General features: G+C 49.2%; 2 protein-coding genes across 2 annotated transcripts in view; one reads left to right on the forward strand and one right to left on the reverse strand.

Annotated features, from left to right (window-relative positions):
- The window catches only part of FAM222A (family with sequence similarity 222 member A), a 77,957-nt gene extending 71,257 nt beyond the window's left edge, over window positions 1-6,700 (reverse strand). The window contains exon 1 of the mRNA XM_072600162.1: window positions 6,581-6,700. The gene's annotated coding sequence lies outside the window, so the exon portion shown is untranslated. The remainder of the gene's footprint in view (window positions 1-6,580) is intronic.
- Window positions 6,701-7,931: 1,231 nt separating this feature from the next.
- LOC140502163 (uncharacterized) overlaps window positions 7,932-14,906 on the forward strand; it is a 48,967-nt gene continuing 41,992 nt past the window's right edge. Inside the window, exons 1-2 of the mRNA XM_072606494.1 lie at window positions 7,932-7,961; window positions 14,780-14,868. Coding sequence (XP_072462595.1) covers window positions 7,932-7,961; window positions 14,780-14,868 — 119 coding nt within the window. The remainder of the gene's footprint in view (window positions 7,962-14,779; window positions 14,869-14,906) is intronic.

Consider the following 14,906-nt stretch of genomic DNA (forward strand, 5'->3'; position numbering starts at 1 on the left):
GAAGCAAATCACTTAGCAACCAATCAGGGGCCCAGAGAGCAGAGCGGTGACCAGCCATCCATTCTCCCCTCATCCCTTTTTCCCTTGCATCCAAATACAAACACAGATAAAGGGAAACACAATAGCTCTTGACACGCAAATAGGTTAACATAATAAAGCCAGCTTTAGCCGGCTCACTCGAGGGAGAAAAGCAATTCTCAGGCAGGCGGGAGGTAATAAAGCAGGGCTTTTGTGTGTCTGCCTCCCTCCCTCCCTCACCCCAGCCAGCTCGGCTGCATTAGCTGATAGGAATCACAGTTTGATTGAATTACCTTTCATGAATATTAGCTTTTTTGAGGAATGCAAAGACAGAGGGAACAGGAAACTGGCTTACCATTTTCATCCAGACTTTTCTCCCAAAGCCCCCGACACCTGGGGCTCTGGAGGAACCCTGCACCCGGAGGGTTGGGCCTTTCTGGGAGATGAAGCCCGATGGGGATAAGGGTAAGGGCTCAGCAAGCAGCAGCATGCAAATGGACGTGTGCTCACAGGCATGTGATCACACTGGGAAAATGGGCTCGGGGAGGAGGAGGGGGTGCCGTGTGTACACCTCTGGGTGGGAGAGTTTGGAAGACCCATAGTATTGCTGTCTTGGTTTGTGACTGGGCCTCAGTTTCCTTATCTGAAAATTCATTCATCAAACATCTATTATACTCTTATCATGTACCATGTAGTGTGCTAGGTATTCTGGGGGTATAAGGACAGAAAAGTTGAAACAGTCCCTGCCTTCAAGGCTTCTGTGTGTGTAACAGGGAACGAACATGTATGTGACATGTTAGATCAATCGACACATGATGATTTCGAAGGGTCCTTCCAACTGTGACGTTTCATGTTCTCAGGCCCCTCCTGGCCAAGATATTCCACATTCTAAGGTTCCTTAGGGCTCTAAAATTCCATCCAATTAAACTTTCATTCTAATGTCTATTGATTCTTTGTTCTAAGCTTGCACCTGTGTCTACGATGTTCATCTGAGCACCTTACCCCGAAGGGCCAATCACCCAAGGGACAGAACTGCACCCAACTGGCACTGAATGCTCAAGTAAACAGCAAACCAGAACCGGTGCTCCCCTAGACCTAGCCAGACACCTGGTCCCCAGGAGACCTGAAATCTGGCCAACAGTGCACAGGGGCTCTCTGAATCTCACTAATCCCTGCCCCGGGGCCGCCCACTCACACCTGGGGAGAAGAAGGAGCCCCAGCCTGAGGCAGGGCAGGTCCAGGAGATGGTACTGGGGCCATCACCCCTTTAGTGGGGTAGGTCTGGATGAAAGACAAAACAGGCAGGGATCAAGAGCCGGCTGCCAACAAGGCCCCTCTGCCAGGTCCTGGAGCTAGTGGCCACCTTCTAAGAGCAACTTCCTGGTGGGAAGAAGATAGGAAGGAGGCTCTTCTCTTATGTCCTCAATTCAGCATCCCCAGAGAAGTCTGGCCCTCAGGACAACTGAGCTGCTATGGGAGAGCCACCCACTGCTCCAAATCCACAACAACCCATAGCAATGACTTCTGGCCTACTAGAAGGGAAGATACCACCACCTTATGTTCTAACTCAAGGGAAACAGAATGGTCTGGGATCTGAGGTAGGGCTAGAGCTAGAATGGATCCTAGAGGTCAACAATGCAACCTCTCACTTTTACAGTGGCAAAGTGAAGCAACTTTCAAACCCAGGTCCTCTAAATCTCAATCTAGTGGTCTTTCCACTATGCCAACATAAAAGGTAAAACCCCTTCTAGAAACTCATATTGAATGGCTGTGTGTGTGTACGTGTGTTGTTGCTGTGTTTGTTCTTTGCCCTCAAAGGACCATGACATCAAAATGATGACATGACTTGCAGTTGACTTGGGTTTGAGTGAGGGAGGGTTGTGCAAGGTCATCAACTTTCTTCTGAGCCATCTGGGTCCATTGGCCTGATATTCATCAGGACGACTGGAGATGGCCCAGGATGCCATGTGAGCCCCTGGTCCTTTCAGGCTAAGGTCTTATAGCATTCTCTGTGTGTGTGTGTGTGTATACACACACTTACATGTATGTATGTGTGTGTGTGGAGAACACAGAGTGACCAATGGAAATCTCTTTGGGGATCAGGGGAAAAGCCAGGATGGTCCCCATGCCCCCTTCCCCTCCCCCTCCAGCAGAGAATCTCAAGGCACTAGAAAAGTGTCCTGTCCATGGACCATGAGAAGGCAGGGGTCCCTGTCACCAATGTATGGCAGGAAAAGCACTGGCTCTGGAGGCAGGAAGCCAGAGTTCAAATCCTGCCCATCCATTTTATATCAATGACTGCAGACACTTCATGTGCCTATAACCTCCCTGACCTCAGTTTCCTTATCTGTAAAATGATGAAATTTAACTAGAAGGCTTCTGAGGTGACATACAGCTCGAAATTCTTGATCCTATGACCTTGGCCAGAGGTGAGGGGGTGAGAGAGGTTGGATAAGGTGGAAACATAGGATTTAGAACTAGAGGAATCATCTGGCCCAACCCTTGTTTTACAGATGATGAAACTGAGGCTAAGGAGGTGAAGGCCACCTAGGGCAGGGATTGGGACCCAGTGAGGTGATTTCTCCAGTACATCTGAGATGCCTTTGTGGGTCTTAGTTCCATGCATAAAATGGGAGCAAAAACATTTTGCACTCCCTACCTCACAGGGTTGGTGAGAGAATCCAATGAGATAATGTATGTAAAGTGCTCTCTTATTACATTAGGGGCTCTGGGGGGTGCCTGGTGGGCAGGGGTATTCTTTTCACCCCCCCCCCCCCCCCTTCCTGGCACAATTCTCCAAGTAACAAGAGAGCTGCAGAAACAGAAGGGAATGCCTGAAACTGCCAGCTTTTCCCCCCTCCGACTTGGCTGGTGAAAACGTAAATATGCAACAGAGAGACTCCAACTGCTTTGCTCCTGTTTTTACATCTCCCTGAACAGCTCTGGGGGCTGCCTGCCTGCCTGGCGCATGAGGCAAGTTTGTTTCAAAACTCAGAAAAGCTGCCAGGAAGAAAGGGAATCCAAACAGTGGCCGGGGTGGGGGTGGGGAGTGGGGAGCTGCTCCTCCCTGAGATGGAGCGAGCTGCCCGGCCTTGGGAGCTTCCGGCCCCCGGCTTGTTCCAGGGCAGGCAGCTCCCACTACCTTCAGCTGGAAGATGCAAGCTAGCTCCCAGCCAGAAGGGAGAGAATCGACACAGTATTTATTGACCTGTTAAACTAGGAGATCGTTATGCTGGGGAAAAAATGCAAAGTTCTTAGAGACCAGGGCTGGGTTATTTATTTTTCTGTTCATGTCGATTTTTTCCCCCTTTTCCTAATGCTGCTGTTCCACAGATTTCTCATCTTTTCCTAGAAATGTGAAGGCTGCAGTTTCACGGAGCGGGGTGGGGTGGGGGCAGTGATTACTAACTAGAAGAAGGGAGTTAACTCAGGGCTGTCTGCTCTGAAGGCCTCCTGGGGAGAGGGGGGTGTTGAGACCTGGGAAGGGGGTTCAGGATGTGAGCTGCATCTACTCTCAGCCCTCTGAGGGAAATCTCCCCCTCCAAGATCTAAGCCTCTTTCCAGCAGACACACCCTTAATACAGAGAGGCCATTGAGCCCCCACTAGAGATCTCCTTTCTTAATGGACACTACACTGTGCCCTCAGGAAAATCCCTTTTTAAACGGCAAATGAGGCTCCAAAGCTGTCAGCATATTCAGGGGAAGAGGAGACACGTGGGTCGGGCCACTGGTTTCTGACATGAAGCAAGCATCTCATCAGAGTTCTTGGAGGAACTGGCTGACAAAGGCTCCCCTTCAGGTCTCCTCTCTTCACCCCATTTGTTTCTGTGGTAAACTAGGGCTTGCTTAGATCTCCCTCAGTGGGGACAGAACCCTGCCTTCATTCAAAATTCAAGGAATATCAAGGTCCCCAGAGTCTCCCAGCCTGGAGAAAGACCCAAGGGCAGAGGTTTTGGAAGTTATTATGGCTGTCACCTAAAAGCACTGGGTCTCCTCGGTGAGAATATGTGCTCCTTGAGGGCAGGTATAGATGGAGTTTAGCCTTTCTTTGTAACTCCAGCACTTAGCACGCAGTAAGTGCTTAATAAATGCTTGCTGACTGATGCTATATATATATAATAGACAAAGAGCTTTGCTTATACTCTCATTTGCTCAACAAGATAACCTTAAAAAGTAGGTGCAACAGGCATTAAGCCTTCATTTTACATATGAGGAAACTGAAGCAGAAAGGAAGCCTTCCTTCCCCAGTGTCTTAGTCTTACTTCCCAGTAGATCTGACTTTGTTGTGGACTTTGCCTATTCTCTTCCCATCTCCCCCCACCCCTCACTAACAAATCTTAAATCACAGAATAGGAGAACCAGAAGGGTCCTTAAAGATCGTAGTTCCTTCCAGGTTTAGACCAATGAACTCTCAGGATCAATGAAACCTAAGGCTGAACCTAATGACAAGTGACTTAAGTATTTGAGGCAGGATTCAAATCCCAGTTTCTCCAGAATCTAAAACTACCATTGGGTCTACTAGATATAGCAGAAAGTAGATTGGATTTTGAATTCCCAGCTTCTTGCTACCTGTTTGACCTTGGGGTAGAAATCCTTTCCTGGGCTTCCAGGTTCTCATCCATAACGTGGGTAGGTCGGAATAGCTGGCCTCCAAGGTTGCCTCCAGCTCGAAATCCCTCCCCCTCTTTAAAGGGGACAAGCCTGTGCTATACTGTTCCCTTGTGCCTACACCCAGAACTTGGACTAAGCTCACTGGAGAGGTGATGTGGCCAAGCCTTTTAGGCTGCTTCCGGTTGTGAAGATCCCGGGGAGTGCTGGAGTGGAAAGAACTCCGGGCCAGGGGACAAGCACCAGACCGGGGCTCTCTTCTGCCACCAATTCTCTGTGTGACCTTGGACCAGTCATTTCTCCATTCTTGGGCCTGGGGGGGGGGCGGGTCTAGTCTGGCAAGAAATGACCTTTTAAGGACCCTTCTAGATCTACTGTTCTAAGATTAAGCCCCTCCCCCCGCACCTCATTCTTCCAAAAATTAAGTCATATCCAGAACAAGGCAAGATCCCAGACTGACACTATTGAGATTCGCTATCGGGGTGAAGTCCAGTCAGGCAAAAGACTATAGCACTAACTGCCCTGTAAGGCAATCCAAAGCTGATCCCCTTTGCCCGCCCCCCACGGCAAAGCCCTAAGCTTAGCTTGCCGGGGTGGGGGCTGAGCCTAGATCAGCGAAGAGACTGGGGCGCCTGCCCCTTTCCCTGCCAAAGCTCTCGGCAGATTTAGGTCAGCTCAGTCCTCCTCCCAGGCACGGGTAGAAGCCGCCGGAAGGTCAGGGGATGTTCCTTCTCTTTCTCTCCCCCTACCCCCCTCCCAACCCGTGTCCAGCCAGAGCTCAGCTTTCTAGCCTGTCTCCCTGCCCCCTCGAGGTCGGATCTGTCAAGCTGCGTCGCCCAGGCAACACGCTGTGACGTCACAACCTCTGCCTGTGACGTCACACCGCAGCGGAAACCTTAGGAACCTGAATACAATTAGACAAGTGTAGCCTGGACAGGAGGACCAACTTTAATTTCATTAAAAAAACAAAACCGGGGAGGGGGGGCGGGGGTAGAATCCGTATGATAGAAGCGCTTGAGCTTGAGACGTTGGGGTGGTGTATACAGCCACCTCTCTCCCCTCCCCCCTTTGGGGCTCCTCCCCCCTTCTTCCTCCACCAGATGTCAACCACCTACCCCAGCGCTGCACCTGTGACGCCTCCCACCTGCATTCCCTTTTCCCCCAAGCCCCATTCTGGTTTCGGAGACCCTGCTTAACATCAGCATGGAGGGAGAGGGGAGGGAAGGGGGCTGTATCACACTGAGCTCCCTGGCTTGCACCCCCACCCCGACACACATACTTTGGATGAGGTGATGTTCTATTCTTCAAGGTTCTAGGATTCCCCTGGACCGGGGACCTTTGTTTGATGGCTAGAGTTGGGTGTGTGTATATGTGTGTGTGTGTGTGTGTGTGTGTGTGTGTGTGTGTGTATGTGTGTGTGTGTGTGTGTGTGTGTGTGTGTGTGTTGGGAAATGCAGCCTCAGCACCTCTCACACACACAGAATCCCCCCTAGTTCTCTCGGCTGTAACGGCCCTTGCCATTCATTTCCAAAAATGCTGTGTCGGGCCCCAGCTCCGGGTGTGAGTGTAAAGATCTCTCCTTTCCCTCCTCTTGGGACTCGGAGAATGGAGGGGTCGCCCAACCCTGGTGGGAAGGTGTGGAGCAGGCTGGCCAACAGGGTCACAACCCTTCCATCCAGCTGCAAATGGGGTTCCCCTCCATTACGTGATAAGATCAGGTTGGGGGAGAGGTCTCTGCCCTGTCCCAGAAAGTTCCCCAGACTCTGAAGGCAGGAGGAGGGGAGGCAAGTGATTCCGCTCACCCCCAGGGCTCTCATGACCAAGGCTGTCAGCACCCAGAGAGCAGGCTCGCTCTTTTGCCCTCTAGGGGCTAAGAAAGAGGGGGCGCCCCACCTGACTGGTTCCTGTAGGACCCAGCACCTGCCCCTCCCTCCCTCCATCTCCCGGGATTTACCGTGTCTGTCCGAGCCGTCGTCGCTGGATGGAGCGGGGCTCAGCGGGGACCAGCTGCTGTCCGGGGCTGAGCCATGAGCCGCGGACGATTCGGGTGGGGGCTTCGCGGCAGCGGCCGCCACGTCGGAAGCGGCCGGCTGCGGGGCACAGAGCACACGCACGCGTGGGGCCGGCCGGCCGCGGAGCTCCGGCTTAGCTGGGGGTGCGCTGGCCTGGGGCGGGGGCGGGGGCCGGGGCGCCCCTCCTGGTGCTGCTGCTGCTGCTGCTGCTGCTGCGGGCCGGCGGGCTGCGGGCTCCCGGCTGCATCCCGGCCCGGCCGGCCGGCACAGGGCCGCCGCTCTTCCCCCTTCCTCCTCACCCGCTGCCTGGCCCCGGGCCCAGTCCAGCCGGCGGGGCGGACTTAGTTAGCTCCGCGCCTCCGGGCGGCCGCCGGGGGCTCCCGTCTCCGACGCGGCGCGGCCGGGCCGGCTCATCGGCGCGGCCCCGGCGCCCGACTCTTTGTTGCTTGGTCCCGGGCCCCGCGGCGGCCTCCGCAGCAGGGCCCGCTCCGGTCCGAGGCGGCTCCGGCAGGCACACGGGGGGCGCGCGGACGATGGCCGCGGCGGTGGCTCCGGTTCAGGGTTCAGCCGGCGCCCCTCCTCTCTCTCCCCCTGGGCCCCGGAGGATGCGGGTGGGGGAGGGGAGGGACCGAGGGAGGAGCAGGCGAGCGGCGGCTCCGAGGCTGCCTGCGGGGCTGGGGGTCCCCGCGAGCGCAGCTCCCCGGCTTCCTCGCCTCCTGCGGCTTCTTCGCTCCTCGCAGCAGCAGCAGCGTGCGCCGGGCTCTCACGAGCCCATGGCCCCGGGCGGCGCGCGGGGCTCCCGGCGGGCTCCGCAGCCTCGCACCGCGGGCTCCACGACCCTCGCGGGCGGTCGAGGACCGGGTCCTCCCCGCCCAGCCCGGCCCGGCTCCGCTGAAGAAGCAGCGAGAGAGCGAGCCAGCCGACCGGCCGGCCCGCCCACCCTTCCCCCAGTCCCCGACTCAGCTACCGCGGCGCTAGCAGCCGGCCGGCCTCCGCTCCGCAGCTCCGCTCCCGCCCGACTGACAAGCGCCAGCCCCAGCAGCGGTCGCCGAGGCTCGCCCCCCACCCTCCCCCTCGGGGACAGCCAATCGGCTGCGGCCGAGAGGCGGTTACCAGGGTGACGCGCCGCCGCGTCCCGGGAGGGGCGGGGCCAGGGGCCGCCACGCGTTCTTTTCGCGGCAAAATTCAAAGACCAGTAGGGCGGCTCTCCAGCCCCGACCTCCACACCTCAAGCAAGCCGACGCCGCGAGGACTACCACTCCCAAGGTGCACTGCGGCCACGCCGGGTCGAGAATGACCAGGACGACGGAGCGAGGCGTCCTGGTACTTGTATTTCCTGTCTTTGGGGCATTTATTTTATTTTATTGTTTTTACCAACCCTCAGAGGATGCCCAAGATACTGCAGCTCAGTGGGTTCTCCGGTATTACCAGTTCTGCAATAGCAGCCTGATTGCCACCCTTTCCTGTGTTCTAGTCCTGTTGCTATCACTTGCCTCAAATTGTCTTTTATTTTGTAAAATAGACTGAACAGGGAGGTTGTTGGGGAATCAGCTCAGCGCACACCTTAAAGCATTTTCTAAATAAATGTGAGTAGATCTATGGCCGTTGTTAACTGGGAGGAAGTACATGGAGGAAAAGCTGTGAGCACAAAGGCCCTATTCTTGCTCCTGAGGCTTGGAGAGATGGACAAGGAGAAGCTGGGAAATTGACTCAGTCCTCTCCAAGGTCCAGATGTCACCTTGAAGTTCTGCAGCTAAGAACTCTTCACACATATGATCTCATCCCTTTCACCTCTCTGATGTAATCCTGTCCTATTCTCCTTATATGAGGAGCATCCTGTTACCACCCTCCAGCAGTAAAACTTACTTATATACTGGGATTGTTCCCTCAGACCCCTCAAGTAATAATGTAAGATAAACATGTAGATTGTGTTTAATAAATAAACACAGCTCATGGGTGGCATGGGCACACATACACATATATTTATATACCCCTGCCACCCATGAGTTGTGTGTATATATACATATATACACTTGTGTGTATATATGTATACCTATGTATATTTGATCTGAGATCTGACTCACCTTTGTAGATAGGAGGGTGGTCCATGCTGGCACTGCAAACAGATTAGCTAGAAGATGGACTGGCAGGATCCAGAACTGGAGTATGCCATTTTTCCTATTTCCAAGAAGGGTATTGACCTAAAATTATGTCTATCACTCTCAGATATCTCTAGGAATATGAGTCTGGGTTCAGAATGAAAGCTGTTTTCCCAATTGCTTTAAAGGGAAATTTAGCTTTTTACTCAGCTTAGCCCATTCCTACCAAGCACGAGTCACACAAAAGGTCATACCACATAGGTAGTAAACTTCTTTATCAGAGAAGGCAACAAACTGAAATCAGAAAGGCTCTACAGATTCAAATATGCCAGAGAATACACAGTGTACATGAACTCTTCAGCTGGGAGCAAGATAAGATCTCAGCTCAAACCAGGAGAATGATTTCATCAAGGCACAGTCTGCTTAGCATTCTTGAGAACTGCAGGCACTGGAGGTCAAGGGGAGAGAACTGAGATTGTCTTCTCCTACCCATCCTGGGCTCCAGTCCATCATTCAAAGATCTATGCCTCCTCTCCCTGTTGACCTATCTCACCTAACGTCTTAAAGTATTTATTCCACAAACTGAGGTCAAGTCCCCTCCCTGCTCCTTACTTTAAGCTATTCTGCAGCTCAGCATTCTCTCAGCCAGTCAGGAGTCACACCCCAAATACACAGTGCAGATCAAGGAAATGTACTTCAGGAAAACTACCCTAGGTTTTGTCAGAAGCAGGGATATAATAACAAAATAATAAAAGGCACTGATTTCATTATCTTGGGGGATTCCAAACATGAAAATTCATCTTAGTAGATAGGAACTGGTCTTTGACTTAGATCTAGGATTATAGATCATTTGTGAGAAGGGACCCATTTAGCTCATTGACTTCCTTGTTTGACAGATGAAGAAACTTCTAGACTCAGAGTTTTTAGACGAACTGCCCAAGATCACACAGGTAGTAAATAAGTACTAGCAAATTCTTAGCTAGCAAGTATATATATAATCTTTGTGACAATATATAAAAGCACTGGATTTGGAGTCAGGAAGATTTGGGTTCAGATCCTCCCTCTGCTACTTAATTCTACTTTATACTTCAAATCCTACTGTAATATATGCTCACTGACCATGGGTTAGTCAACTTTTAGAGTTCCTCAGTTTCCTCATCTGTAAAATGGTGATAATAATCCTAGTATTCCCTCATGGGGTTGTTCTGAAGCTAATGTATGTAAACTAATGTATGTAAAACATGAGAATTGCCAAACACCTTGGGACTTCCCTAGCCTGAGCTGCAATGATGGTTGATATTTCTACAGGGTTTTAGGGTCATAAATTGCTTTGTAGACATGATCTCATCAGTTTATCCTTGTAACACTCAATGAAAGAGGATAGTATAAGTAGTATGAACCCGACACAAAAGATGAGTAAACTAAGCTTAGAAAAGGAAAGTGACTGGCTCAATATCTGGCTAATAAAGTCTTCTGACTAAGCCTACTCTGACTCTATGGGTTTGGTTGGCTTGTAGTTATCTACATTTTTCACCTAGCTCCCTTCCCATTCTCACCCTCTAGTAACTAGTGTGATACATATCTCTGTGAAATGGTGGCTGTTTCAGGTGCTGTCCATGGTCTCAAAACAAAGCTAAGCTATCTGACCGTTTTAGGAGTCCAAATAAGTCCTCTGGCACTTACACCTTAACTAACTGAGCTCAGGGGCCCATAGACTCCAACCCAGAACATAGACTAGGAGCAAAGAAGATTCTTTCCACTTTACAGATAAGAGACAGAGGCCCAGAGATGTTAGATCATGCTATGGGTCACACAGCAAATCAAGAGTGAAGCAGGGATAAAAATGATTTATTCACTTTCTTGACACTGGCTCTCAATGCTGGTGAAAGTCTCATTCTTTGATACTGGAGACCATGATTTTGTCTTCATTTTCAGGTCTTTCCTTGAAAGATCTACCTCACAGGGTTGATATGAGGATCAAATGAGAGAATATATGTAACGTGCTCTGCAAATCTTAAAGTGCTTTTGAAGAAGAGATATTATTTATAGAAAGCCGAAATTTACGCTCACTGTCTATCGATAGGGCTAGGGACAGAAGTCTAATGGTAAATGTTTAACAATTAACTATTCCCCCCCAAAATGGAACTGCACATTTTTATTGGCATTAATAACATTTTCTCCACTCTCTTAAGCCTAGACAATCAACAAAACAATACTGCAGCTTTTCAAGGGGGTAAGTGCTCACACTGAAGATTTCACGATCAGTTCCTATTGGAGCTGGTTCCAGCACATCCCTGGGTAGGGGAAAGATGACTGTGGGAGGGTTGGGGAAAGCAGAAGGAGAAAGTAGCAAGATGAGGGAGGAGGTAAAGAATGAGAGAATATGGACAGAACTGGGACTTGAGTAGGTAAGGCAAGCAGTCACACTTAGAGACAGTTGAGGTGTTTGTGTTTAATGCAACTTCTTAGAAATGCACATTTTAAGTGCCAGAAAATTCTACTCTCCATGACCTGAAGATATTTATTTTGGGATGTCAACCTACATACAACTCAGAGACTCAAAGTCTTTGATGGATGGTATACGAGGAGTGTTGGAAATTTCAAATCTTGATTCCTTGGGGTACATAGATGCCTTGTCCCAACCCTGAAACTGAGATTTGGGCAGTGCATTGGGTTTAGAGGTTAGAGGATTTAGAGCCGGAAAAGGTTATTGACACCAGCTAGTTAAACCTTTCATTTATAGATGGGAAACTGAGGCTTAGGTAGAAGTGACTTGCCACAGAACTGGCCAACTGAAGAACAAGCTTGGAGAGTCCAGGTTTCCAGAATCTCAGGCCAGTACCCTTTCTCCTGCATTAAGTCTGAATAAAAATGGTATTTGTACTTATAGAACCGCTTTCAAAATATTTGCATTTCTGCTATTTCATTTAATTGGCTAAACAGGGTAGGTAGAGCAAGGGTTAGTGTGCAGTGACAGAGAGAGTCCTGGAGACAAGGGTCTGGAGGTGTTCTGGCTGTAATGCTTACCATTGCTATCAGCTCTCCAAATATACACACACACACATTTTATATATGTATGTGTGTGTATATATATATAGACACATACACAAACACACCTTAAACACACTTTAAAAACACACTTTACAACATTTTTGAGCAAATCATGAAACCTTTTGGAGGCTCATCAAACAAATATTGATTAGGCACAAACACTAAGGAGACAAAGACAAAAAAATGCTGCTGTCCTCAAGCTACTCACATTCTAGTGGAGGCTACGTGCAAAAAAATGCATATTCAAGATGTATACAGTATAAATGTTAGGTAATATCAGAGAGAAAGCACTGGGGAGGGGGGCAAGGTGGTCAGGGAAAGGTGTCCTGCAGAAGAAGGTGAGATTTGGGTTGTTTGGAAGGCAGGCAGGCAGGGAAGTGAGAAGGCAAAGTGAGAAGGAAGAGCATTCCAGGGATGGGGGACAGCCAGTGAAAAGGCATAGAACTGGGGAATGTAGTATAATATGGGAAAAACAGCAAATGGTCTAGTGTAACTGGACTGGAGAGTATATAAAGAGGTGCAAGAAGTATGAACACCAAAAAGATGGGAAGATATGGTTGTGAAGGACTTTAAATGCCAAATAAAGAATTTCATTTTTGATCTTGGAGGTAATAGGGAGCCTCTGAAGTTTAATGAGTATGGTAGTAATGAAGTCAAATCTTTAGGGAACTCACTTTGGAAGGTAACTAGAAGAAGAGAGTGAGACAGCTATTAGAACATTATTGCAATAGTACAGGCAGAAGGTGATGAGGACCTGAAGTAGGGTGATGAATATATGAGTGGGGAGAAGGGGTGTACACTAGAGATGTTATGAAAGAGGAGGCAGAAACAAACCTTGTTACCAGATTAAACATATAGGGTAAGTGCAAGAGATGAATTGAGAATGAGACAGAGACTGTGCGCCTCTGGGTGACCTGGAGGATGGTCGTGCCCTCAACATTAATAGGGAAATTTGGAAGAAAAATGGATTTGGGGGGGAAGATAATAAGTTCAGTTTTGAAGATTTTGAGCTTGAGATACCTATGGGACATCATCAGTCAGATTTTGGACATCATTAGTCCAACAGGCAGTTAAAGATCCAATACTGGAGGTCAGAAGAGAGGTTAGGGCTGGATAGGTAGATCTGAGAATCAGTAGCACACAGATAATAATTGGACCCAGGGGAACTGGCTTCCCTGGATTCCTTCAAATCTCAGCTAAAATCCCACCTTCTGCATGAAGCCTTTCCCATTCCCCTTTAACTTGGGTGTCTTCCCTCTGTTAATTATCTCTAATGTCTTCTGTACAGAACTTGCAGGTATGTGTTGGCTTCCCTGATAGATTATAGCTCCTTGAAGCTAGAGACCTTGTTTATGCCTTTAAAAACAAATTTCCAGCATTTAGTACAGTGCCCTGAATACAGTAGGTTATTAATAAATGCTTACTGACTTGAATTCACCCACAGAGAAAGTTTAGAAGGAAATAAGAAAGAAGAGAGCCCAGGATACTCAGGAATATGTTGGAGTGAGTGCTCCTGAGAGGTGATTGTTCCATTTTCAGTGTGAGCACTTGTATCTTGGAAGTTGGCAGATTCTATAAATCAGGGCTGAATTTGTTGTTTTGTTGATTATCTAGACTTAAGAAAGGATGGAGAAATTTTTTAAGTCTGTATACACACACACACACATATATACATATATATATATTGGGAGTTGGTAGTTAAATATTTAACAGCACAGTCCTGGGACTCTACAATTAATGACCTTGACCTGGATGAAGATCCATCAAAGGAGGCTGAGAAGGAGTGCTCAGGCAGGTAGGAGGAGAACCAGGAGAGAACAGTGTCACCAAAACTCAGAAAGGAGGGAGGATTCAGAAGAAGGAGATAATCCATCACGTTGGAGGCTGCAGAGAATTCATGGATAAGAACTGAGATAAGGTCATTAGATAGGGCAACAATAGTGTTGGAATTTTTTTGTTATAGACCTGGAGTTTCACACATGTGGGAACTCCTTGTGAGGAAATCCCTTCCCATCCCCAGTCAATGCAGAACAGCAATTGTGTGTGCCTTATCGTGGTGCCTAAAGCCCTGAAAAATTGTGACTTGTCCAAGGTGGATCTCACAACCGGTAGACGTCAAAAGTGGAACTTGAACTCCTATCTTTCTGACTCAGACTCTGGCATGTACTATCTGTCAGGCACCATGCTAGGTACTGGGGGGTGGCAAAAATAAATGCTTTCATCTTTATTCTCAAGGAGTTTACATTTATCTCCTATTAAGGCAAGAGGTTCAGTTATATTGCCTGTTTAGGGAAAAAAATAAAAGAAAGAAAATGCCCTACTCTTAGGACAGTTGAAAGTAAGGTCTGTTGTAAAGCACATTGGTCCAGGATCCTAAGATCATAGGGGACTATCTTCTTGAGTTAATAAACAGAGCTAGAAGGAACCCTAGAGGCCATGTGATCCAACTCTCCTTATTTTACAGAGAGGGAAACTGAGGACTAGAGAGATTAAATGCCTTGCTCCACTACCCGGGCAGAACCAGGATTTGAACCCGGATTTTCTGACTCCAGCACCCTTCCCATTGTAATTCACAAGGCTCACTGCTTCCAGGATCTATGTGTGATCTGTTTTGGCATAGTGTGGTGTTTTTCCTCCATGATCACTCAATGACTTTAGGAGATGGTCTTGGGGGGAGAGGGGGTCCTGTGGCTGAAAAAAATCTATCTACCTGGTGCTAAGCCTCCATATAAGACACATCTGCATTTATTTAGGGCAGAAACTGCCCTTGTTTCAGGTCAGTGCTGAGATGGTTGAATCTCCCCTCTCGGGAAAAGTGCTGAGCTGAGATTCCCTAGAACCTTTTAGTTTCTCTCTCTTTCTTTCCTTGCTCTATTTCCCCCCATCCAGCCCCTTGGGGGATATTTACCTGGAAACAGGATCTGTCTCTGCCTCAGGAGCTCAGCCACTCCAGCTGCCTCCTCCCCTCCCCTCCCCTCCCCTCCCCTCCAGCCTCTGCATGTGACATCACAAGTGGTTGCTGTGGAGATGAGTGTGATGTGGAACGTGGGGGATTCTGACAGGTGGGGAGTGAGCAGCAGGTGAGCATGTGACCTGAGCCCAGGCAGGGAGGGGAGGG

This window comes from Notamacropus eugenii, chromosome 4, assembly GCF_028372415.1.
Source record: "Notamacropus eugenii isolate mMacEug1 chromosome 4, mMacEug1.pri_v2, whole genome shotgun sequence".
NCBI lineage: Eukaryota > Metazoa > Chordata > Mammalia > Diprotodontia > Macropodidae > Notamacropus > Notamacropus eugenii.